Source organism: Myotis yumanensis, unplaced genomic scaffold (assembly GCF_028538775.1).
Source record: "Myotis yumanensis isolate MYYU_CA2020_CCGP unplaced genomic scaffold, mMyoYum1.0.hap1 SCAF_11, whole genome shotgun sequence".
Lineage (NCBI taxonomy): Eukaryota > Metazoa > Chordata > Mammalia > Chiroptera > Vespertilionidae > Myotis > Myotis yumanensis.
This window is the reverse complement of record NW_027223762.1, coordinates 24,329,067-24,356,150: the sequence shown is the minus strand read 5'-3', so window position 1 is coordinate 24,356,150 and position 27,084 is coordinate 24,329,067. Positions and strand designations below refer to the sequence as shown.

Sequence of the window (27,084 nt, the reverse complement as noted above, 5' to 3'; positions counted from 1 at the left end):
TGGCTGTATATGACTTAGATCAGCTTTTGGCCAAAAGTCTCTCCCTGCCCAAGTGTGGATATTTTAGCCCAAATTTTAAAGGAAATATCAATATTTGGTAGAGAAGTAGAATTGGTCTATTTGTTATTTGCACAGTGGGCATATTTCTTTTATTTTTATGTTTTAAATCAGGAGCAGGAGAACACTTGACTTTATTTCTTCCTGCCCACTTTGGGCTGTTCATTTTTGTGCCTGGCAGAAAAATGAACTTGGAGAAATTAGCTGCTCAAATGTGTGATGTCTTGGTCTGCCAGGGCTGGGCACAAAGCAGGTGCTCCTGGGACATTCATGGATTGTCCAGGGTGTTTGTAAAGGGACTGTCTAGACATCATAGTAGCATTATTTCCCAGTGTCCTATGGGCTCCAGATCTTTCCAGTTCTCTGCGACAGATGCTGGCTGTTGGTGACATATGGGGCTCACAGTTACCCCCAAAACTTGGAGATGAGAGAAACAGGACTCAGGCAGTGCTGTGTAGCCTACAGAGCCTGAGGAGGGGGTGGGCTGTGAGTGCCGGGTCTCCTGAAGCAGATGTATGGTTAGGCTCATGGGCATATGAGCCTCCCAGACCTTGTTTGGAGTCTGTGTAAAGTAGGGATGAGTGGGCATTGGAGGCCCTGTGCTGCATCCCTAGCTGGTCATGGGACAAATAGTTTCTTCACCTGTAAATGAGAAGGTTGGACTAATGAATGATCTGTAAGGTCCCTTTGAGGACACACATTTTATGTTTCATGATTCCCACCTCTCTGTGAATATTCTCACTCTTTTCTGTCACCACGTTGGGGCCAAGCATCGACACTGCATGCAGTCGGAAACAGAGTGGAAGAGGGGTGTCAATCGAGGGCGGGGACCATGTCCCCCCTTCCTTTGGCTCTCACTCTCCCCCCTTTTATCCTCTAGGAAAGTGCTGCGGAAATCTCAGAACTTGGAACAGCTCCCAGTAATTTATGAAGCTCATTAAGTGAATTATTGAACCAGGCAAGGAAGGCTCTTTGCAACTGACAACTCTTAGCTAGATGAATTGTTGAGGTGTCCAGAGAAATCAGGTGAATTTGGCCAGGATTGGGCTGACTCAGGGAGTTGGTAGCTGGTTCCTGGGGAGGGAGCAGCGTGTGAGTGTGAGTGTGAGTGTGAGTGTGAGTGTGAGTGTGAGTGTGAGTGTGAGTGTGTGTGTGTGTGTGAGAGAGAGAGAGAGAGAGAGAGAGAGAGAGAGAGAGAGAGAGAACACTCACTTGAGCCTATGACATGCCCAAATGGAACCTGGGCCAATGGTATGAGGCTGAGGTAAACAGGAGAAGCTTTTGTCAACAGCATCTCAGGCCTGTCTGCATGTGGGCTGGGAGACAAAACTGGGCCCCACAGTAGCCCAGAGCAAGTTGGCATTGTCATACTCCACTTAGAGTACTTAGTTTTGTTTTCAAAAGCTGAGCCTAATCCTTTCAGCCCTTCCCTCCCAATGCCCCGGGGGAGGAAGGTAATGCTGTGCTGGCCTCCCAGCTCAGGGAGGTTATGTAACTGGCACCAGGCTCTGGGAGTGGGCCAGCCCTGCCTGCGTTCTCTCTGCGGGCTGTGGTGAGGACCCACAGGCAAGAGGCCCAGTCCTAGGGCTGGATTCCCCCCAACAGGCCGGAGAGAAGGAAAGGAGGGTGCCTCTGGATCCTTCAGGGGAGCTTCCTGGTACTGGACCTCCCCAGGACCCCGAGCCCCTCTCTCCATGTTCAGCCCTCGCCCGTCTCCCTCCTCACTCTTATATACCCCCTGACATCTTATTCCCCCACTGCACTCACTACACCTCCTTTCTGCTAAGCAACAGACACACAACCAGTGAATCAAGGTCATTGTGGAGCAGAGGGGTTAACAGGCAGATTCTGACAACCACATCATGGCTGGATGCAAGTTTTCAATCGCTCTGTGCCTGATTTCTCAGCTGTAAATGTGGATAATAATAGCACTCTCCTCAAAGGGCGATGTGAGATTTAAATGAAATAATTCACAGAAAACTCTCAGATAAGTACCCAGAATCGATTATTTTGTTGTTTCTCTTCTTTACCCTCCCTCCCCTCCAAACCTGCCCTTCTCCAGTCTTCCTGGTCCTGGCTACTGGCTCTAAGACGACCCAAGTCATCCTGGATTCTGCCTGCTCCTCATCCTGCATCCAATCACCTCCAGGCCCCAGGACTCACTTCCTCTCCATGCCAGCTGCCACGCTGTTAGTTAGGCCCTCTTCAGTCCTCTCTTTCCTATCAAAGAAGGCTTCCTGCTGGGCTCCTCACCTCCGGTCTCACTTCTTCCAGTCTAGCTGCCTAGTGACCCACCCACCAAATCCAACCTTACAATAAGGCCTCCAGTGACTCTCAGTCAGCTACAGGCCCAAGCCCACACTCCATGGTGCATGCAGCCTGCCGGCATCAGGCCTTTGCCTACCTTTCTGGCCTCATTTCACCACGGGCCCCATGCAGTGACCACGCCAAGCCACAGCACATGCTCCACGTTCCTGCCTTCTTCCCTAGACCCTTCCTCAGCCAGATGCCTGCTTCTCCTTCTAGACAATATTAATAGCCCTACCTATCCAGTTTGGCTCAGTGGATAGAGCATTGGCCTGTGGACTGAAGGGTCCCGGGTTTGATTCTGGTTAAGGGCGTGTACCTCAGTTGGAGGCTTCATCCCCAGCCAGGTCGGGGCGTGTGTGGGAGGCAACCAATCGATGTGTCTCTCTCACATTGCAATGTTTCTCTCTCTCTCGCTCTCTCTCTCTTCCTCTCTTCCCTGCTCCCTTCCACTCTCTCTAAAAATCAATGGGAAAAAATATCCTTGGATGAGGATTAAAAAAAAAAAAGACAATATTAACAAATACAGAGTCTAATAGCTAATACTGTTCTAAACTTGCTCTACAGATATTAATTCGTTTACTCTTTTCAACAACCTTGTGAAGTAGGTGCCATTTATAGAATGAGGAAACTGGGGCCCAGAGAGGTTAGCAAGTTGACCAAGCATGTAGAACCAGGAACAGGAAGAATCTGGGTACAAACCCCGGCAGCCAACTGTGGAACCTGTGCCTGGCCACTGCAGCACACTTCAGGACCCTCCAGGGCACTGCCCTTCCATGAAGCCCCCACCCCCACCCTCAGCCTCTCCGGCCCAGTTTGTTGCTTCCTCTTTTGTGCTGGTGACTACTGTCCCTTGTCACAGAGTCCGTCATATTGCTTTCTCCTGTGATCTCCTCTGGAGATCAAAGACCATGTTGTATTCATTTCCACATCCCTGTTGCCCACAGTGCTTGGCACTGGGTGGGTGCCTACAACATATTAAATAAAGACAAAAGAGCCGCATGAGTGACTTGCTTCTTCCAAGAAGCCCAGCTGACCCTCACTCTCTTCTTCCGTTTGAAGCATGCCTCTCCCCCGTCCATGACTGTGTATCTGGTACAAGGAGCCAGAAGGAGTCAGCCATCTTGGGAAGAGCTTTGGTTTTCTGATTCTCTCTGGTTTGGGAGAAGGAGGCTTGTGGTCAGATCCTGCCAGCCAGCAGGAGGACAGAGTGAAGAAGGGTGGGTGTGGGGCTGAGGGCAGGAAACAGACCAGCAGTGGATCCTGCTGGGCCACCCCTCTGCCGTCACAGCTGCCCTCCCTCCAGTTTCACAGAGTAGCCAGGACTCCAAATGCACAACTAGGGGCCATCCTGTCCTCTCATGACTGTAATCAAGGAATCCACATACAGAGTAAAGGAAATGTCTTTCTCGCAAAGTATTCATTCTGAAACCGAAACTGTGAGTCGGGGGCCAGGCAGGGCACCGTGAGGCCAAGGCAAAGCTCCCAGAGCACCAGCCGCTCCCCTCAGTGTAACAGCCTGTGTTTCAGGGTGGCAGTGGGCAGCCGGGGCCCCGCACTGAATGAGCTCCTTCTATGTGCACAGACTGCCCTTCCTACCCTGTCCTCACCGAGACTCAAGAGCTGAGGATCGTGCCCTTTGTGCAGCGCATGAAACCGAGTGAGGAATCAGTTTGCCTGGCCCCAGTGTCTGTCCCCCAGGATGTCTGCTAGCTCTAACGTCAGCCACTCAAGATTTTGGACACAATTCTCCCCTCAGTTTGTCCCATCAAGTGGGATGCACACCCCCGAAGGAATTGAGGTCTGTGAGCGGTGGCATTGCGGGCTCTTCTTCCAGGAAGCCTTCCCTCTCTAAATGTTTTGTTCCCAGATGCTCCCTGCAACCTCTACCCACACTTCCTGTGGAAGCTGAAGCTCAGAGAGGGCTCGGAACCTTCTGTCAGCCACCTAGATATAGCAGTTTGGTGGGCCTGTGTCAAAACAGCCCTGTCTAAATGTAACATCATTGGTTATTTTTTTAAATATATTTTTTATTGATTTTAGAGTGAGGAAGGGAGAGGGAGAGAGAGAGAAACATCAATGATGAGAGAGTATCATTGATCAGCTGCCTCCTGCATGCCCCCTACTGGGGATTGAGCCCGAAACCCCGGGCTTGTGCCCTGACCGGGAATTGAACTGTGACCTCCTGGCTCATAGGTCTATACTCAACCACTGAGCCACGCCGGCCGGGCACATCACTGGTTATTTTTTAAGTTACCAAGTACTATGTCCCTTTCTCAGCCATGTCGTTTCTCCCTTCCTTGATCCCCACACTCCATCCTTGACTTCCTCACCATCCCTCAGCCCCTGCCTGACTCTCAGATCTCAAATGATAGCGGGGGCAGGGAGAGAATAAAGCATTTACACATTACTTTGTAATTTTTCTAAAGCAAAACATCTCGTGTGTGCGCGTGTTGCTGTGTTGGTTTTAGTTGACAGTAAAATGTACCCTCCCAGAGGCTGAAGTGGGGGATGTCCCTGGGAAGTGCCCCTGCAGGGTGAGGCTTCCTGGTCACAGCCGCAGGTCCTCAGATCTGGCCAGGCTGCAGGTTAGTTGGGACATTAGTGTTCTTGGCCCCTGGGCCGTGCTAGCTCCCTTCTTGACCCGAGGAGGGGTGCTAAGAATCCCATAGGATACGGCGCTGGGCTCAGGGCACACAGGGCAGGCCACCCTGGGGCTCAGGTGGGGCCCTCAGAGAGGTCAGCTGGTCCTCATGGGGCTGCAGGGCCAGGGGGGAAAGCCCTCGGCTGAGCAATGTGGGCTATGGAACCTCGGTTGAGCTCCGGCTTGGCCGCTTATACCTGGGTGACCTTAGACCGCTCTTGAACTGCTCTGAGGCTCATGTCTTTATTCATAAAGGAGGGTAATTATACCTTTCTTTTAAGTTTGCCGAGAGTGAAATACCAAGACGCGTTCCCCTAATTCTCATCACTTCATTTCTCAGAAATCTATTGACCTATGCTTTCTCCACACTTCCCCTCATTCCTGACATTTCTTCATCCTCTCTCACCCCTGCCCTACGAGGAACATAGCAAAGTAATAGCAGACTTTCTTATTTCCAAAAAGATTTTCTCTAGATTTTCTCTAGTGGTTGCATGGAGATGGGGATAGAAGGAAGGAGGAAACTTTTGGAGGTGATGGAAACATTTGCTATTTTGATGATGGTTTTGGAAATATAGGTCAAACTGATCACTTGCTTACTGTCTATTTATGTGCAATTTATTGTACTTCAATTACATTACAATAAATTTGGGGAGGTTTTGAAAAGATATAGTTGAAATGAACACAGAGAACGAAGATATGCTTTAATGCTGCATTCACATTTCATTAAACTACAACAGAACATTTTAAACCAGCTTTGTTGGTGGTCACAGCAATAGACCTTCCCCGTGTACCTGCCAGCTGGGCCAGTATGTGCTGTAACCATAAGCTCTGCAGGGACTGTGTTTGTGGTTATGCCACTGCTGCTCATTTCTGGCATATCCTTCAAGGGACATTTCAGTGTAAGTCAACCTAGAATGAGACTTGAGGATTTGGGCCAGATTGGGTCAACATTGGCTTGTTTGTTTTTAACATTGGGATGCTATTGTTTAGCTGCCCCATAATTTATTCCAACAGTCCCTCACCCCAACATTTAGGTGTAAACATAATGCTGCATGTGTTTTGTAAAAAGCCAGTAAGTTCAAAAGCTATATATGGCATTTCAATTTGTATCGATATAACCAAATTGCCTTTCAAGTATATTTACAACTTATGCTTCTACCCATAACACAGAGTGCCCATTCCTTCCCCCGACACACCCACCCATGTACTATAATATTTATGCAAGTTTTTTCAGTTGATAGAATTTTATTAAGGTACCAGAGGCCCGATGCACGAAATTCATGCAAGAGTGGGCCTTCCTTCTCCCGGCTGCCGGCATCGGCTTCCCACTGGCACCCAGAACCCGGGCTTCCCTTGCAGCCCCAGCTTCGTCCAGAAGGATGTCCGGTCTAATTAGCATATTACACTTTTATTATTATAGATAGAATTTATGCAGAGAAGCACACAAATCTTAAATGTATAGTTAGATGAATGTCCCCAAAGTGAACCATATCCATCTAACTACCTTCTAGGTCAGAAAGAATATCTAACAGTGACCTAGAAGCCCCCCTCCTGTGCTTTTTTCTCACCATTCTGCCCAGAGGTGATCAGTATCTGACTTTTAATACCATAGTTAGTTTTGCTTGTACTAAACTTACCCATGGAATGATACAATCTGTAATCCATTGCTTCAGCATTTATGAAATTCATCTATGTTTTTATATGTGGCAATAGTGCATTCCTTTTCATTGCTGCAGCATATTCTGTTTCTTTAATATACCACAACTTGTCCATTCCACTGGTGATAGACTTTGGGTTATTTTTAGTCTGAGGCCATTGGAATTAATGCTGCTGCATATGTTCTTATACCCGTGTTGCAGGACAAATGCACTCATTTATCTTGGATATTTCTCTGAGTAGAATGGCTAGGCTAGAGAGTAGGCTTATATCTCACTTCCCTAAGAGGCTGTATGTATTTACATCTCCTGGTACTGTAGGAGGGCTCCCCCTGCTTCATGTTCTCTCCAGGACTTGGTTAACAGTTTTTCAACTTGAGCCATTTGGTGGGGGTGGGGGTGATTTCTCATTGTGATGACTCCTGAGTTTGAGCTCCATTTTATATTTTTATTGGCCATGAAAACTTTTGTGAAGTATCTATTCAAGTCTTTTATCCATTTTTTTCTATCTTTTTTTTAAATCGATTTGAGGAGTTATCCTTTTGTGTCAGATGTAAATATTGCAAATATTGTTTCCCATGCTATGGACTGCCTTTTCATGTTTAAATCTAGAAGTCTACTTTGAGGTCATAAAGGTATTGTCCTATGTTATCTTCTAGAAGCTTTATTTATCATTCACATTTAGATCTCTGTTTCATCTGGAAATTTTATGTTTGGTATGAAGTAGGAGCCAAGAATAAATCTTTCCCAAATCCTGTTGACTTGGTACATTTATTGAAAAGAACATTCTTTCCTTATTGCTCTGCAATGTTACCCTGGCATAGAGTGAGTATCCCTATATGAATGGGTCAATTTCTGGACTGTGTTTTTTGTTTTATTGGTCTTGTCATTTGTCTATCCTTATGGAATACCATGCTATCATAATGTTTGTGATTTAAAAATAATGCAGGCCCTCCAACTTTGTTCTTTTTTAATATTGTTTTGGATACTCTTGGCTCTTAGAATTTTCACACACATTTCAGAATATGTTTTTCAGACTACAAACACACTTATACACACAAACTAAACTCTAGTATTCTGATTGGGATTGCATCTAATAGATAGTTAAATTTGAGAAGAATTGACATCCTAAACCAGTGGTCGGCAAACCGCGGCTCACGAGCCACATGCAGCTCTTTGGCCCCGTGGCATGGGCCACGAAGTTTCAATCTCACTGTACATGCGCGCCCGCACATGGTATTTTGTGGAAGAGCCACACTCAAGGGGCCAGTTTGCCGACCACTGTCCTAAACATATTGATTTTTTCAATCAATGAATATGGGATAGCCCTTCAATTATCTTGGTATTTTTTTTCAATATTTTTTGAAGTTTTATATTTAGCACTCTTGTACATCTTTTAGATCTGTTCTTAGATATTTTATTTTTCATTGAAATCAGTACATATTATCATTTTAAAGTGTTTTTAGTATATAAAAATAGTTGAGTTTTGTATCTTATCTTTGAATTTAGCAGTCTTGCTAAACTCACTAATGACCTTAATGGTTTATCTGAAGATCCTTTTGCATTTTCTTGTTGACTCAGTACACTTATTGAAAAGACCATTTAGGTACCCAATCATGTAGACTATAAATAATGACAGTTTTTTCCTTTGTAATCCTCATGTCATTTATTTATTTCAGGGCATATACCTGGGTTGCGGGCTCAATCCCCAGTGTGGGGCGTGCAGGAGGCCGTTTTATTTCACTGACTAGGTCCTCTAGTATAAAGTTGAATATAATTGATAATAGTTGGTTATCTTTATGTTGTTTCTCTCAGGGGGAATCTGATATTAGTATAAGTATTAAGTATAATGTTTATTGCAAGTTTTTAATAAATGCCCTTTATCAGATTGAAGAAGTTACTATGTATCACTAGTGTGCTAAGAGTTGTTTTTTAATAATGCATTTCAAATTTTATCAACTATCTTTTCTACATTTATTGATTTTTTCTTTATTCTGCTAATATGGCAAGTTACACTGATCAGCTGTTCAGTGTTAAACTAACTTTATATTCCTTTAATAAACCCAGCTTGCTCACAATACATTGTCCTTTCCATGTATTACTGGATTTGAATGGATAGTATTTTGTTGAAGATATTTGAATAGATGTCTGTGAGGGAGATTGACCTCCTATAAATTTTTCTGGTTAAATGCTTGTCAGGCTTTGATATCAAGGGTATGTTGGCCTCATAAATGAGTTCAAAGTGTTCCTTTTTAGTCTATTTATTAAATATGTTTGAGAAAGTGATTTTCCTCAAACACTTTGGAGAATTTAATGGTGAAGCCATCTGGGACTAGTTTTCTTAGTGGCAAAGTTTTGTTTAAGGATTCAATTTTTAAATTTAATGAAATTCATATTTTCTATTTCTTCTTGTGTCAGTCTTAATAAGTTTGCTTTTTCATAGTCTATTTCACATAGTTCAATGGCATAAAGTTGTTTCTAATATTCTTTGATAATCTTTAATTTTAGTTTCTGATACTAGCAATTTGTGGCTACTCACTTTTTCCTGATACATCTTGCAAAGATTTATCCATTTTATTACTCTTTCAAAAAACTACCTTTAGCTTTGTTGATTTTTCTCTATTTTGCATATGTTTTCTATTTCATTAAGTTTTCCTCTCATTTATTATTTCCTTATTTCTTTTTTCTATTAGGTTTAATTTTTCTGTTTGTTTTATAATTTATTGGTATAAATGCTTTGATTACTAGTTTTCATTCCTTTTCTAATATATCTATTGAAAGCTATAAAATTCTCTTCAAGAATGGGAAAATTTTAAGAGTGGCCCAACAGGCATGGCTAAATGGTTGAGCGGTCACAGTCAGGGCATATGCCCGGGTTGCGGGCTCAATCCCCAGTGTGGGGTGTGCAGGAGGCAGCCGATTAACAGTTCTCTCTCCCTTTCCATTCCTCTCTGAAATAAATACAAATATATATTTTTAAAAAAGAAGGGCTATAACTGAATCCCAAAAGCTTCATTATATTGCTTTTATTAATACTTAAAGTATAATCTAATTTCCAATGTGACATTTTTTGACCCATGGGGAATTTAGAAGTGTATTGCTTAAATTCAACATCTTGTAATTCTTAAACTTGCATTTGGTTACTGACTTCTAGTTTAATTTCACTGTGGTCAGGGAGTAGACTCTGAGTCATTTAAGACATTTGAAATGTGTTAAGGCTTGCTTACTAACACTATGGCCTAGCATATGGCTAATTTTAGTAAATTACCCAGGTGCACTTAAAGGAATGTCTATTTTCTAGTTGTCAGGCACAGGGTTCTACACATGTCAATTAGATTTTATTTCTTAACTGAGTACTTCAATCTGTTATATCTTACTCTATTTTTTACTGAGATCATAATTCACATGCCATAATATTGACTCTTTTAAACTGTATAATTTGGTGTTTTTTTGTATTTAACAAAATTGTGCATCCATCACCACTATCTAATTTGAGAACATTTCATCACCCCCAAAAGAAACCCTTCCCAGACTGTTTTCCAAAGTGCAGTACCATTTTACATTCCTCCTAGAAATGTATGAGGGTTACAGTTTCTCCACATCCTCACTAACCCTTGTTATTGCTCATCTTTTAGATTTTAGCCACCAAGTAGTATTTGAAGTGGTATCTTATGGTGGTTTTTATTTGCACTTCCCTAGAGCATCTTTTTATCTGCTTATTGGCCATTCGTATAACTTCTTTGGAGACATGTCTAAATTATTTTGCCCATTTTTAATTGGATTGTTTTCCTTTTAATCGTTGAGTTGTAACTATCCTTTATATATTCTGGATCTTAGGCCCTTGTCAGATATAGGACTTGCAAATATTTTCTCCCATTTTGTGGGTCTTTTTTTCACTTTCTTGGTCCTTATTTACCTTTTTCCTGCTTGTTCTATCAGTTTTTGAGAGATGGGTTTTCTGCTTTTCCTTGTAGTAATATGGATTTCTGAGGCTTCAGTGCATACAAATATAGAATTATAATATCTTCCTGTTGCATTGACACTTTTTATCATGTCTGTCTTTATTTTAGTAATACTTCTTCTCTACAGTCTATCCATCTGATATTAGTAAGCTATATGGCTTTTTAAATTTAGTGTTTGTATATCTTTTTCATCCTTTTAACTTCTCCTGTCTGTGTCCATATTTAGAAGGGATATATCTTGTAAGCAGCTTATATTTATTTTTTAAGCCAGTCTGACATTTTTCATTTAATTGAAATGTTTAACCCATTTATATTTTATGCAATTAGTTATATACAGGGTGTCCCAAAGTGTATAGTACACTTTGAATAATTATAAAGGCAGTGTTTATTAAAGTACATTTAATTTTTAAAATATAACACCTATCGCCTGGCCGGTGTGGCTCAATGGTTGAACATTGACCCATAGAGGTCACTGGTTCAATTCCCAGTCAGGGCACATGCCTGGGTTGCAGGCTCAATCCCCAGGAGGTGGTGTGCAGGAGACAGCCCGTCAGTGATGTTTCTCTCTCATGGATGTTTCTATATCTCTATCCCTCTCCTTTCCCCCTCTCTCTATAAAAATCAAAACCATATATATATATATATATATATATATATATATATATATATATATATCAGCTATCAGCTGTTAAAGTGTATATACATTTTTAGGGGACGTCCTGTATTTAGATTTATATCTAGTATCATATTATTTGTTTGCTATTTGTCCCACTTATTTTATGTTCATTTTCTCTTTTCTTTTGCCTTACTTTGGAATAATAATGTATTTTTTAAAAATTCCATTTCCCTGCTCTATTAGCTTATTAGTTACACATTATTTTATACATTATTTATCTAATAATCATTCTGCTGATTACCTTGACTTATTAAAGTCTAATATAAATTAGTACATTTACCACTTCCCAGACAATGCAAAGACTAAAAGCCACTTAATGCCATTTACCACTTTCTACCTTTTGTACTGTTGTTTACATTTACATTAATTTCACGTTTAACCTCGTAATATATTATTATTATTGTCTTAACAGTCAATATTCACTTAGATTTACTCACTTACCTATCCCTTTCTTTGTTCTTCATTCCCTTCAGCATTTCTTTGTTTTTAGCTGACATTATTTTTTTATTAAATAAACCTTACTTTTTTAGAATAGTTTTAGACTTACAAAAATATTGCAAAGATAGTACAGAGTTACTATTTGCCCTGTGCCCACATTCCCTATTATTAATATCTTACATTACTATGGTATATTTTTTTACAGTTAATAAACCAATACTGATACATCATTACTAAGTATATACTTTTTTCACATTTCCTCTAATTTTGCCTAATGTTTTTTTCCCCATTCAAGAACTCATTATATTTAATAATCATGTTTCTTTAGGCTCCTCTTGGCTGTGACAGTCCAGTTTACTTGTTTTTGATGACTTGGACAGTCTTGAGCATTATCGGTGAGATATTTCATAGAATGTCCCTTAATCTGGTTTTGTCTGATGTCTTTCCTGAGATTAAACTGGTGTTATAGGTTTTGGTGATGAAGAACCACAGAGGCAAATTGTCCTTTTTATCACATCATGTTCAAGGTACATACAATTAACAGGTCCCTCAAAATCTGGATCCACCCCTGACTGTGAGTAACTCTGCCCACTGACCATTTCAGTAAATGACCAAATGTCCCTGATAGGATGAGAAAGGAGTTGTGGATCAGATGTTTCCTCAGGGTGTCTGTCACCACACCCGGCAAGGTGTGAGCATCCGGCTGTGCTGGGTGTAGTTGTGTTTAAAGACCTGCCTCTTCTTTACAACATGGTCCCTAGATATCAGCCAACTATCTCACCTGGTGCTCATCCAAAGAAACCACAATTGTTCTGACACCGGAGGAAAAACTGGCTGTGCTGGGCTGACTGAGAGGTGGGGTGTCAGTTTCCAGCCTGGTCACACCTTCTGTGGGGGTTCTGAAGGGCAATTTTGACTCAGGTGGTTTTTGCTTTGCTCACCGACTTTACATATGACTCCACAGTATCTCCCAAAGTGAAGCAGGCATGCTTGGTGACTATATAGTATAAATACATATTAAGAAAAACGTTTTTAAAGTCTAAATTCAACACAATTTGTTCTGCCCGTACAGTGTTCTCTGCTCATCTGAGTTCCATGGATCCTCTATGTGCCACAAAGACCTGAGCAAAGACTTGAAATTAATAGATTTTCTTGATCTTTGCTAGGTACGTTTAGATGATATCATCCTCTAAATAGCTTTGGTGATTAGAGGAAAGCTATTCTTCACCTGATCTATTGAGCAAGTACGCACTGACACGGAGGGGGCGTGCGGTTTCCTCTTGAGCATACTTGAATGGAGCAGAATTCTTTTTCTGAACTTACAGACCGAGTGCTCCTCTGGGCCACCCAGAAAAACTCTCCACAATATGCTTTTGTAGATCGTTGTGGCTTTTGCCCTCCCCCAATCTTACTTCTTCTTGGACAAACTGTCTCAACTTCTCCAGTCAATTGTGACACCATTGCAAGTCTCATCACCATTTTAGTCACCTTCTTTGAATAAATTTATCTGTATGTCTATTAAAAGAACGGTGCCCAGAGAGGGACATAACATATTGGGGTTGCTGCCACGCCCAGGGTATTGTGGAACTATCAGGTCTCACAGCTCAGTACGGCTCAGAGCTGGTGCTTAACCTTCAGATCATTGATACGTGGGGTGGTGGGCATCACCGATCCTCATGGCAGGACCACCCTGGCCAGCACAGCAGCCTCTCCACATTTAAGAAGCAGCAGGAGCAGTCTGAGTCATCTCTCTCATCTGGATTTGAATCTTTAGTTGGAGCCCTGCCTTGGCCTTTAAGCAAGGCTCCCCCAAACGATGTCAACGTTCATGCTCAGCTGCCCTCGTCTCAACCAGGCTAAGGAGGACTGGAAAACATCCCTTCATTTCAGGCCAATGGGTCCTCCAACTGCAGCCATCTTTCTTTGTTCTTGCAAATGCTGGGCCCACCCACAGGATTAAAAGGAAAACATTTTTTTCCCCTTAATCCTCAGCAAGGATATGTTTATTGATTTTTTTAGAGAGAGGAAGGGAGGGAGGGAGGGAGGGAGAGAGAGAGAGAGAGAGAGAGAGAGAGAGATTGAACCTGCAACCTGGATATGTTCCCTGACTGAGAATCAAACCCTTAACCCTTTGGTTTATGGGACAACACTCCAACCAACTGAGCCACACTGGCCAGGGCCCACCCACAGAGAGGGAAAGCCAACTCCTGGCCACCCTAACACCTGCCTTAGAAAGAAACAATCCCACCTGACACTCACTGAGTGCACTTGTGTGCTGGTCCCCAGGTGCTGTAGGATATAAGGAAAGTCCTGCAGACATCGTAGAGGAGCTGCTGCGCCTCCCTGCCATGTCCCTAGTCTTCTGGTTTGAACCTCTAAGAGACCCTCAGGATGATACCCCATCTCTTCCACTCTCTTTACATCAGTCACCAGTGTCAGACCAAGGCTTTTAGGCCACCTGTCACCACCTGGCCTTTGTTTCTGGAAAGTTCATTCTCTCCCATCTCCCACCCCTTCACACCCTCCAGGTCCTTCCACTACACGCTCATCAGCTACTTTCTAGATCCTCCCCCCTTCTTTTCTGAATGTGTCTTCACCTTTTTTTTTTTTTAACTAGAGCCCCACTCTGCTGACTTCAGGAAGAGGCTAATTTCTCTCTCGCACAGGCAGGTGTTGGACAGGGCCCAAGGGTGGAGAGGATCCTTCCAGCTTTTTAAAAAATATATTTTTATTGATTTCAGAGAGGAAGGGAGAGGGAGAGAGAGAAACATCAATGATTAGAATCATTGATCAGCTGCCTCTTGCACACCCCCTATTGGGGATTGAGCTGGCAACCTAGGCATGTGCCCTTGATGGGAATTGAACCCAGGACCCATCAGTCAGCAGGCAGACGCTGTACCCACTGAGCCAAACCAGCTAGGGCCCTTCTAGCTTCTTAAGGCTGCTTCCAAACCTCCTCTTCTCCCTTTTCCTCCCACTCATGTCATTGAACTTCTTGTTTCTCCTCATAGCTGTGAACCTTGACCTCTGGTCACTCCTCCTTCAGTGATTTCAGTTCCCAGCTCAGATCTCTCTTCTGTCAATATGCTCAGTGTCATTGTAACACCAGTTCACCAACCCTGACCACATCCTGTGGACCCTAAATATCGAGCCTTCCCCTCCATGTTATTTAAGCCACCTCTGAACTTTCAAAATTTGCTTTTTGAAAAAAAACAATTAAAATAAAGTTAATGTACAGCATTATATTAGAATTAGGCATACAAGATAGTTATTCAACATTTATATACCCAACAAAGTGATCACTATAATAAATCTAGTATCCATTTGTCACATTACAAAGTTATGCTATTTGACTATATTCCCTAGGCTGTACATTATATCCCTGTGACTTATTGATTTTATAATTGGAAATTTGTACCTCTGATCTCCTTCACACACACCCCCTTCCTCTAGCAACCAATACTATGTACCATAGTAATGTTAGCAATAGAACTGGGTGCAGGAACTCTCTATACTATTCTTGCAACTTTTCTGTAAGTTTGAAATTATTCTAAAATAAAAGTTCATTCAGTGTTTAAAAGAAAAAGCATTTCCCTTATCCCTTCTTCAACTCTCCTCCATTTCCCTGCTTCCCTTTGCAGGAAACCTCCAGAAAGAGTTGTGTATGGCTATGGTCTCTACCTCTCAATCCCAACCAGCTCATTTCTCAGCTTACTCCCATCAAGCTATTGTCCATAGCTCTCCACTGAAACTTCTTGGGTCAAGGTCAATGATAATCTCCTTGTTGACCAACCCCAGAGCCAATTTTTCTCCTTATTTGGTTCCTCCTTGACTTCTACCAGCACGTACACGGCCCAGGGCTCATTCTTAAGACTCTTACTCTTTATCAGTGCCCTTATCTCAGAGGTATATTTCATCCAATCTCATGGAGTTAAGTACAACTTACCTACTGTTGATGCGCAAATTTATACCTCCAACCTTAACCCTATGAGGTAGGGACTATTATCATGCTCCTTTCACAAGAAAGCAGACAGGTTCTCAGACATTAAGGGGCTTCTTCAATGTTATACAACAGGAAGCTGCAGAGCCAGGATTCAAACCTGGGTCTGTATGACTCCAGACCTGTGCTGTGAGTGACCAGGCTGCCCTGCTGCCTTCTCCCTCCATCCCAGCTCCCTGTCCTGCTTGCTTCCCAGGCTCTCCTGCATGTGCTGCTTAGTCTGGCCTTGTACTTTGTACCCCTTGTCCACTTCTGGAATGATCACCCCTGCCTCTCCCCACTCCATCTCTCCAATCCTCTTCCCTCCCAGCTCTGGTGGGGGATTTCTTTACTCCTGAGGCCAAGATTGATCTCTCTTGGCCTCCTCTGAACTCCCATAGGACCCAGATCCCCCCACCCCCCACCCCTAAGGCCACTGAGGACTCATTTGTATCTAAATGTTTCATGCTTTCTGAACCAAAGATGGGGGTCCTTGGCCCAAGTAAAGGGCACACTTGGGGACATTGAAGCACAATATCTGAGATGGAGACTGCCTGGGAAAGTATGGGCCACAGGACTCCATTATTATATACTATCTCGAGGGGTCTGAGTTACCCAGATTACTTTTATTTTGTTTATTCCACTAAGCTGGTGAGCTCTTGAGAGATCATGAATTCATAAGTATCATTGAAAACAAGTGTGTTTATGTGTGTGGTTAGGGGAGTATGGAGTTTGATCCACAGTTGGGAATCTGCACACGCAAAGGGCCTGACTTCAGTTACATGTGGGTTTTCGACTGTGCTGGTGGTTAGCGCCCTTAACCCCGGTGTTGTTCAAGGGTCAATTGTACTTCAAAACCCTATTCTCCTGGGTCCTTGGAAGCCAAGGAAAGTTCAATTCAGAAGTGAAGGAACTGATTTAGACTTCACCAAGGTCACAGAGAGGCCAAACAGTTCTCATAGGGGCCACTGAGTTCAAAGAAATATTTTGAAGAAATGGGCTTGACACTGTGATCTTGATTATTTTTGAGGAACTGAAAGTGCCCTGAAGGAAGAGACAAGGAAGAGGCTGGAGACCTGTGAGGTGGTGCTTGGGGGAGGGGTGGGGAGGAAGGAGAGAACTGTGTGTGTTTGTGTGGAGGTCTATATAGTGGTTGAGAAATTGAGAACTGATGTCCTGGGCAGAGGGCATGTGTTGGGGCTGGAACATTGGCCCCTTTCAATGACAGTGAGTTTGACCTCTGTCCGCATGATGCTGGCCTGGGTTCTGTGCCCAGCCCTGTCACCCTCACTGTGCAACTGTAGGCAAGCCTGCTTGGCCTCCCTGGGCCTCTGTCTCATTTCTAAACTGAGAAGATTGTGGAGATTGAAAAACCTGGCTCTTCCTGATTCCTTCAGGTTTTGCCTCAGGTAATCCAGTGAAGACAGACTTAAGTGCTCCGGATTTCATATTTTACCTTTCAAAATGCAGATGGCTTAGGAGCAGGTATGTGCCTACTCCTTTTTAGCATTATGAGTCAATCTGGGAAAACACATCTAGTCCCATCCTCCGGGGGCCACCCCTGCCTCCAGAATGGAAGAGCCAAGTTAATCATTCTTATAAAGACCTCCTGATAAAAGTCCTTTTTCACAGAAGGCAGAGGATGGCCAAGGGCTGAGGAGAGCAGGATGTGAATGGTTGACTCTTGCATGTTGTGAAGAAAATGGGCCTCATTCCTTCATGTCTCGCTTAGACATGACATTCCAGTCAGAGTCTTGGTTAATAAAACCATAACTGGAAACTGGTCTTACTGAATTCATATAAAGAAATGTATTGCCATGATGCACTCATTAAGTATTGCCAAATTCTGGAGGGATCAGGTACGGAGAAATATATATAATTCACCAAATTGCTTAAAGAAAATAAGTCTCCTTGTATCTGGAAAAGGTTTTAAGGGCGGAGATTTTAGGGGAGGTCCTAGGGAAAGATCTTAACAGAATGTTCAGTAGCTTTCCAGGGGTATCCTTTCAGGGTTGTGGTCTCCATTGATTGATTGGCCAGCCCCAGGGTAGGGGGTCATTCAATGCAACTGGATCTGACATCAGTTGTGGCTGGTTTTGTTGCTTATCTGGGCCTGGAGCTGAAATACAACTGAGGCATAGATGTTATCTCTAGGGAGGAAAGGTCAGGGGTCTAAACCTCATGACCAGTGACATGTTAGGGAAGGAAAAATCACCCTGGGGGCAAGGTCCCATTCTATAATTGATTGTCCATTGTTAGGCACCAGGGGCTTTCCATCTGGTGACCTTCTGTACCTGGTCTATCGTCCTTGCTAGGCTTGTAACTGCCCACAGCAAAATCAGAACCATTTTAGTCCATCTTCACTGATTACCTGAGACAAAACATGAAGGAAGTGGGGAGAGCTTGTCTTGGGCTTGAATGCTTCTAGAGGCCATGTTCCTGTAATCCAGTGGGGACAATGGCCTTGTTGCATTCCCCCCACCACCCCTTTGGTGGACTTGTAAGTAAAGAACTTGGAGCTGCTTCCACCCCCAGGGGCTGGAGGTCACAATCACAGCCTTCAGGTGGTTAAGGCAACACCTTGCCCAAGGATGCTTTGTAGACCCACAGCCCACTATAGTTGCTGGGTTCCAGGATGGTGCCCATCCATGTCAGAGTCCTGAACTTGTCAATGATCAAAGGCAATTCTGCTGTTGAAGGCCTGGCTGCGATGTGTCACTCACAGAACACCTTCAGAAAACAAACAAACAAACAAAAACAAACTGAGGTTTTCAGAAAGTCTGAGATGGCAGGCAAAGGTGATAGGAGCTGGGCAGAGCCCAAAAAAGCCAATCTGAAGGTCCAGGCACCACCAAAAAAGGGAAGAGATGAGGAGAGTAAACAGAAGAACCAGAAGAAGGACTAAAGTTTAAAGTAATAAACACAGGAATATTCTATTTGGCAATGAAAAGAGAGACCCAGGTTTGAATTCTGGCTCTACAGTTTCTAGTTGTATAACGCTGGGGAAACCCCTTAATATCTGAGAGCCTGTTTGCTTTCATGTGAAAGAAACATGGTAATTGTCCTTACCTCATAGGGTTAAGGCTAAAGGTATAAATTTGTGCATCAACAGTAGGCAAGTTGTACCTAAATCCATGAGATTGGTTGAAATAATAACTCTGAGCCAGGCCAAGGTGGGTCAGTGGTTGAATGTTGGCTTATGAACCAGGAGGTCACTGTTTGATTCCCAGTCAGGGCTTATGCCTGGGTTGCTGGTTTGATCCCTGATCATGATCAATGATTCTCTCTCGTCATTGATGTTTTCCTCTCCCTCTCCCTTCTTATAATATATTAAAAAAATTATATCTGAGATAAGAGCTTAGGCAAAGAGTAGAGTCTTAAGAACGAGCTATGGACCATGTATGTGCTGGTAGAAGTCATGCGAGAGCCAGATAAGGAGAAAAAATGACTGGGGTTGGGCGACAGGGAGATGACCATCAACTTTGACCACAGAAGTTTCAGTGGAGAGCTAAGGACAGTAGCTCGATGGGAGTGGATTGAGAAATGAGCTGGCAGGGGTTAGAGACCACAGCCATACACAACTCTTTCAGGTGGTTTCCTGTGAAGGGAAGCAGGGAAATGGAGGGGAGCTGAAGAAAGGGATAAGGGAAGTGCTCTTTCTTATTGGTGTGAGAGGAGAGAAATATGGCTAAGACTGGGCTTACATTTCATTTCTCCCATTAATAGGATGTGACTTGTGGAAGCCACTTAATGCGACTGTTTCATCTGTGAAGTGGGTGCTCACAGGATTCCCCAGTTTGAGGATCAAGAGAGCTAATAAGGTAAGTGGGAGACCACACTGTGTGGACTGATGTGCTATGCAAACACAGTGCATGATTGTGAGCAGAGGCGGCTGCTGGGTCTCCCCCCAGTTCCCCAATCACACCGTGGCGATAGCTCTGTTCCTCAGCAGGTCATGATTTGGAAAATGTGAATTAGGGAACCCATCATGCGCATCTCCAATTTGGAGCTTTCACTGTGCTCTGTCTCTGGCTGAGTTTTTGTTGTTTTCTTTCTTTCTTTGCCCTTCCCAGTCACATTCTACCTGGGAAGTCCCCACTTGAGCCCCCGCCACCTTCAGACTGAAGTCCTTTCTGACTGCGAGAGCCCAGAGTGTCCACACACGCAGGCCGGCTGGGCTCTCCAAGTGCTTCATGTCATTTCCTGAAAGCAGGGACCTGCCTTTTCCCCTCGGACCTCCCATTGGCTACAAAAAGGGCCAGTGGCAGATAGAAACATGGACGGGGTAACATGGCCTTCAGTCTCAGCAGTTGCCAAGTATTAATAGTAGTCTCCCTCCCTTCACCCATCCTCCTGTCGGCTGGCCTCGTTTGTCTCCCGAAGGTCAGTGCCAATGTCCATTTTTGGGAAACTATTTAATAAATCCTTCGCTCTCTGTCGGGGTGACCCATCACAAATCCACAGGAAACACGAGCCACCAGCCGGGGTAGGATCAGAATACTTTAATAAGATATCAGTGTCAAAATACATTTCCTTATAAAGTTAAGCTCCCATACAGTAATAATGTCAGTAGGAATTCAACAAAATAATAATGTACATGAAATCGTTACATTGACAGGTAAAGTTAATATTGAAGCTCGGAATATTTCTCAGAGTGTTTTAGTAAAACTGCAAGGCTGAGCCACCTTCACAGCCGAGGCAGCGCACACAGGAATCCAACCCGTTTACCTGGCCGTGGCCCTCCGTGCTCTGTCGCCACGCGGGGCAAAGCTGTGGTGCTTACGTACATTTGGGCAACACACTGAGTAGATAGTATTTCTCATACAACTTAGATTTGTGTTTTGACAATTAGTCCATCCAGGCTGGCCCAATGCTTGGCCTGTTGTGCTTTGGGTGTGTGTTTCTAGAAACATCTTCATTGTGTCCAGGACAGGTGAGTTCTACGTGATTGGTGTTTAGAAACCAAAGGTGTAGTCCCTCTTACACAGTGAGTTAAAGTGCTCTGAGAACACTATTTCCAGTGCTTCCTACCTATACAAGTCACTTCGAGTGACAAACAGACCCAGGAGGGCCTGGGGCTGGGCTGTCCCCAGGTCTGCCTGCTGCTCGTCAGTGGGGGCCCCCGCACCACGGCCTTGCAGGGGGATCTGAGGAAGGGCACTGGGCCAGGCTGGTCAGCACCGGCTGCCCTTCTCTCAGCCCAGCTCCGTGTGCTCCGAGGTGGTCAGCTGGGAAGACATGGCCTGGGTCATTACCCCGTTTCTGTATCCTTCCTTCCTTTCGTGAATTCCCCTCTAAACCATCTCAGGGTAGGTTTAGAAATATCCCAATGCGCCACATGAAAGCCCATTAGAGTCACATAGCTCAGTGCACTTGAAGGGCCAGCAACAAGACCTTAAGAAAAGTTAAAGCACTTCCTCTCCCTTGGATTTACCCAGCCCACACCCTTAACCCACGATGCGCCATCAGACCCTCTTGGCAGCAATAATAATATATACATACATACATAATACACAGAGGACATGAGGAAAAGACAGCTCGCAATGCTCCCACTTAACGATTCCACTCCTTGGATGGATTGTCACGCCATGGCAGACCCCAAAAGCAAGAGCCCACAGAGCAACTCGAGCAGTGTTAGCACGGCCCGGGGCGCTGTACAATGCTGCGGTGTCGGCAGGAACGGGCTTAAAAAGATCTAAAGTGATTTTGTGAGCAGGATTCCACTTCCGTTTCTAAGTTTTTAGATATTACAAAGTACCCATATATATGATAAACACTTAACCCAGATATAAATTTTTTAAAAAACCCTCAGTTACGGTTTTGAATAATAATTAAAAAAAAAAATCCACTGAATGTGGGGGTTGGGGAGAGAAGAAAACACCAGTTTAGGAAAAGCCTCCCTGTGCAACTCTCACAGATAAGCACATACACTGGACTTCACCCTTCACATTTCTTATTTTTCACCAAAAGTCATCAAAATTAGAGCAAAGAGTTGGCTTTTGAAAAAGGCTGGAATTACCACTATAGTGATTAGTCTTAAAGGAGAAGGGCCATGCGAGGGAGCAAGGCCACAAATCAAGCTTGGAAAGCAAAAATCATTTTCTCTTTGGCAACAACAAAATCTTTTTAGTTCAATGGAGCCAAAGCTTTCCCTACAAACAGACACCCAACTTGTTAGTGTGAATATTGTGTGTGCAGGAGAGAGAGAGAGAAAGAGAGAGGCCTCTGGATAATATAAATTAGAAGCAATTGAAGTTGGGGGAAAAAATCTTACAAAATTTAAGAACATTTTCATTGACAGAGTAAAACACAGCAGGTAAAACAATCGTGTACTTTAAAAATATGGATACTAAAGTGAGTATCTTCGGGAAAAGGCCATTACGTGGTAACCTGGGCAAGTCTGCCAGGTAAGTACACCTTGTAAAAAGTGTGTTGGTGTTAGAGATACCTAGTTGCAAAAATAGATGCAGAGAGTGAAGCTGGCGGATGGCCTGGCAGAGACACCTGCCCTGGCGGGAGGCCCTGCTTCAGGTGCCCTGGTCCAGGGCTCGGAGCAGGTCCCCTCCTTGCAGGAGCGTGGAGCTTCCTGGCACAGGAACGTTCACCTCACAGTCATATCTGGTCAATTCGGGCAGCAGGTAGGGCTCAAACGAGGGCCCGAGCAGCCGGCTTGCCATACCTGAAAGAATGGTTGGTACCGTATTTTAAAAACCAAACCGGACATCCGGAAAAGGCTCTCTTCCATAAGAGGCTGGCAGGGATGAGAAGGGCACTGCGGAGAGCAAGAGGCATTTTCCAGTTTTTCTGACTCGGGGTTACGGACAGGGCAGCCCTGACTTTACTCTGTTTCTTCAGTGTAATCTTATCCAGGTGGACCCCTATCACTAGGTGGGGTGCTGAGCCCCACGGGAGAGAGAAAGTGTGCGGTGCAGACAGCAGCTGCTAGAGGGTGTTGTGTGGAGGGAGCCCACAAAGGCTTCTTGGCCTTGAAGGAGGAGACATCAGGAAGAGCCTGACCTGTGTCACCGCCCATTGGCAACAGGGAGGGAAGGCCGAGTGGAAAGGGAATTCTGAACCGGCTGCTGCCTGCACACTCATGGACGCACAAACATGTACATATACATGTGTGCGAAAACATGCACACACATTGCAAGGAGGAGCAAAGGGGAATCTCTCAGCACCCAAACCCCACTTCCCCGGAAGGAGGCCCAGGGACCCGAGGACAGCCTGGAAGCCCTTCTTTGGGCCCCTTCTCTTAGTCCCCTGGACCTCACTCCCTGCGGACAGGGTGGGTCTCAGGCCTCTGGAGCCCCCTTCTTGTACGTGCTGTCAGAAATAGTCTCCCCCTGATTTCTAAGGCTCAAGGAAACTCTTGGGCTCACAGTCGGCAGGACAATGCCAGTTATTATTTACTGAATGCAAACCTCCCACGTAAAGGCGTGGCTGGGAGAGTACAGCTGGGATTCAGACCCAGGGCTGTCTGGTGGCGCTGGAGGCTGGGTTCTGAAGCACTGAATAGCGATCTCCCCAAACCATAGTGCTGAGGAAATTACCCTCTTTGAGGGCAGGGGTCTGGTATGTTCTACCACATCCTCTAACTATGTTTATGCAATCTTTTGTGACAACATCTCTGTTTCCCAAGACGGTAACTGACTACGGAGGCCCAGGACCGAGGGCAGGCACCAGGTGACTAACCCTCCAGAAGGGCCAGCAGGGTGACCTTTCCCAGAGCCCCCGGCAGCATGTTTCCCGTACATGTCCTCAGCGGGATGCCCCAGAGGCCAGTGGGACATGAGGCAATTCAGCAGCATGAAGAACTGCGGGCTTTTTGGACCAAAGAGCCCTGGATGTCACCTGATTGTTGTAAGGCTCCTTCTAAAGCCCTGTAGGCAGATGGCCTTCCTGCCCCTGCTGCAACTCTTCTGGGAAGGAGGGCTTGCACTGCTTACGGTAGCGGCCTTTCAGGGCAGCAAGTCATGCTGAGCGGAGATGGGCCGCCTTGGGATGTCCACCCCCTGGCCCTCGCCCCTCCCACACACCGCAGACGCTGGCACAGAGGCTGCAGGCCCTGGGGCACCCACCTGCCGCCTTGTGAGCCGAGGGCAGACTGTAGTCCTGGTACTGAAAAGCGCAGCACTGCGGGGGGAACCTGCTCTTGGCGCTCTCCTCGGGGCTCATGGCGGACGGTGGCTGTGGTGGTGGCAGGTGTCTCAGAGGCTGACTCGGGCCCCTCGTGGGATTGTGGGTGAACTCATCTGAAAGATCCGTGTTGGAGTGTGAGGGCAGTGCCAGCCCGAGGAGGGGAGAGACAGTGATGCCCCCAGCACCCTCCCTGCCTTCACAGAGGTGCTCAGAGCCAGCCCCCGGGCTTCGAAGCTCAGGCTCCTGACGGTGTAGTTTGAGCCAGAGTGGAAAGGGGAAGCTGTGTGTGTGGAAGGAGGGATGGTATGGCAGGTGGAAGAACCGAGATGTGCCCCTGAGTGCCCGCCCCCCCCGCCGAGCCCTTCCACCTGCAGACACCGCCACCCGATCCCAGGGGGGCCCAGCCTGCTGCTCACCACTGGGGATGTTGGCGCTCAGCCGCTTGTCAGGTATCGGAGGGCAGTTCCCGCAGCCCCTGAGACTCTTCATCCTTTTCCACATCAGATGTGAAGGGCTGCCTCCTGGAGGGTCCCCCTGGGGGTGAGAGGGGCAGATGTAGAGGGGAGAGGGCCAGAGAACCCGTCCTCAGACTGAGTCGGGGTGGGTGGCCTCAGAGCAGCTGTCTGAGAGGCCACTGCCCCACCCCGCCCTGCTGCCCCTGGCTGGCCACTGAGCCTCAGAGTGAGAGCTGCCTGCCAGCTGGGCCCTCTGCTCTCAGCCCCGATTCCCTGCCCAGCCTGACCCAAGGCAGCGCCAGTCAGGAGATGGCTCACCCCACTCATGTCCGGGAAGGCTTGCTCCTCATACTCCAGCTGTCGCTTCAGCTTCAGCTTGTTGGAGAGTGCTACCATGGCCGGGCTCATCGCGTCTGGGCCCTGAGGCCTGAAGCCCTTTGCAGACCTGCCAAGCCCAAGAGAGTGGGCCGTGAGGGGGTCTGGAGCCCCACGCCATGCAGGGCCTTCAGAGGGCCCTTCCAGAACTAATACGTCTGACCCAGAGGGCAGAGGCTCAGAGGAAGGGTGTGGGCCTCGGGCCCGAGCTGCACTCCGCTGCCCTTCCCCTGTCTCCCCCCTGCCGAGATGCCAACGGTTCAATTCACATGTGCCGCCAGCCCAGCGGGACCCAGGCAGCCTCCAGGCCTGACCGCGGGTGCAGCGGCCTAGCTGGGTGGCATCAGTCTTTAGGAGGGTTTCTTCTGTCCCACCTCTCCCTGCCAAGCTGCTCCCCCTCGGACGAGTGAGGCTGCTCTCTCACGGGCACATGCCCCAGGGCAGTGTAACTAATGTGCCCTGGGAGCGGAGGTCATATGCCAACTATTGTGCTTCAGCCCGGGAGCTCCCAGCTGGTGGAAATGGAGCTTGCTGGGAAGATTTGAAGGAGCCAGGAGGAGGAGGAGGACAGGGAAGGCAATGCTGGACGTCCGAAAGGCATGGGCATCTTTTTACTTTTCTCAACCAGGGTTCCAGGAGGAAACGGAGGACCACTGCCCAGGTAACTTTTTGTGTTCTGTAATGAAGTCTAGGTAAGCAAGGTGCTTTAGGGTGCTCTGGGGAGAGAGAGATGGGTGTGCAAGGGGGGACAAGCTAGTTCTCTCCCTTTTCCTGTCCTCAGTCACCTCTTGGGCCCCTCCGCTCTGATAAAAACATTGCACTCGAGGCCTCCCAGACCTCGGGGTGACTCCTCTCAGCCTAAGCACCTGGATCAGAGCAGGGCTCACTGGAGGACCAGCCACGGTGGAGCAGGGGTTGGTGATGGGGCAGGAAGTCTCTCTGAGCCCCAGATCACCCCCCAGTGGGCTCCCCCGTCCCCTCCCTTTTCAGCTAAGCCTTTGCTGAAGCAGCCAAGGGTCACTGCCACTCACCTCTTCTTGAACATGGAGAGCTGCGGGGAGGAGACAGGGGGCCCCGACGGCGATATCCCCAAAGCCTCCGCGTGCTGATCTCCTCCAGGCCACTTGGGGGGCCTGGAATGTAAGGGTGGATCAGGGGGCCACTGTGTGTTGAATATGCCCCCCAAAGAAGAGAGAGGGGTGCTGGCCTGGCCACAGCACGATGGCAGGGACACCTTGCTCCCGCCATCGAAGAAGATGGAGGACATGGGCTGGTGCTCAGGCTCCGTCTTCTTGCTCTCCAGCTGCTGCTGGTACTTGTCCAGGAGGAAGGGGCCGGCAGCGGGCATGGGGGCCAGCGGCTGGAAGATGCTGGTCATGGTGCTGACGCAGTGCTGCGGGAGGAACTGCGGGTTCTCGGGCGAGAGCTTCTCCTCGGGGCAGATGGGGCTCAGCTGGAAGTCCTCCCCGTCCATGGGGATGTAGGGTGCCAGTGTCTCCAAGTCCAGCTCATTGAAATCCAGCTGAGGAGACACAGAGCATTTCTGTAATAAATGCTTTCCTGTAAAGTTACATGCAAATAAAAATTTGATTCTGGTATCATTTTTATTTTTATGTGTTAATCCTCGCCCAACGATATTTTTTCATTGATTTTTAGGGAGAGTGGAAGAGAGAAGGAAAGACAGAGAGAAACACATTGATTGGTTGCCTCCTGCACAAGCCCCAATGAGGGCCTGGGCCAGAGAGATACATGCTCTTGACCAGAATCAAACCCAGGACCCTTTAGTCCACAGGCCGACGCTCTATCCACAGAGCCAAATCAGCCAGGGCTCCGATATCATTTTTAAATGCATTTAAACTAAAATAGTATTTCAAAGACTCCTAACTTTGTGAAGGGAGTAAATGTTCCCTTTGCTTATAAAAGTCTCATACATCTGGATGTACTTTTTAAATGTTGGGCTTCTTTGAAGAAACATTCAGTCGTAGCTTTGGTCTTTGTGTGCACTAAGGGAGCTCCCTCAGTGAGTAGGAGATAAACAAGGTGAGAGTTACAGGTAGAAGAGCTGGTTTGACATAGGTAAAGCAGAGGGCGAAGTGGGAGGAGGGACCTCCACAGGCACCACTTCCCTGCACCCTCATCCCATTAGGGACCATGGTCCAGCATCTCCATTGGTCTCTGTCACAAAGGGGTGTGGCTGCAAGACCGGGCCTGAGCCTTCTCCACCGCCCGCTGGCAGGCACACCAGCCCAACTTCTCCGTGGCTGCCTACCTGGGTGCTGCACTGGTCCTTTGCCTCTGTATCCATGGCAAAAAGCTTCTCAATCACCTCCATCTTCAGATCGTCATTCAGAGACGTGTAATAGTCCTCAGGGCTGCCGGGCTGGGGGCCAGGAG

The 27,084-nt window shown here is 46.3% G+C and overlaps 1 protein-coding gene across 1 annotated transcript in view; it reads right to left on the bottom strand.

The window, feature by feature from the left end:
* Positions 1-20,201: 20,201 nt before the first annotated feature.
* EPAS1 (endothelial PAS domain protein 1) overlaps positions 20,202-27,084 on the bottom strand; it is a 77,123-nt gene continuing 70,240 nt past the window's right edge. Inside the window, exons 11-16 of the mRNA XM_070429140.1 lie at positions 26,960-27,070; positions 25,722-26,212; positions 24,634-24,760; positions 24,277-24,394; positions 23,800-23,973; positions 20,202-22,397 (exon numbers count right to left, since the gene is read on the bottom strand). Coding sequence (XP_070285241.1) covers positions 22,246-22,397; positions 23,800-23,973; positions 24,277-24,394; positions 24,634-24,760; positions 25,722-26,212; positions 26,960-27,070 — 1,173 coding nt within the window. The 3' untranslated portion in view covers positions 20,202-22,245. The remainder of the gene's footprint in view (positions 22,398-23,799; positions 23,974-24,276; positions 24,395-24,633; positions 24,761-25,721; positions 26,213-26,959; positions 27,071-27,084) is intronic.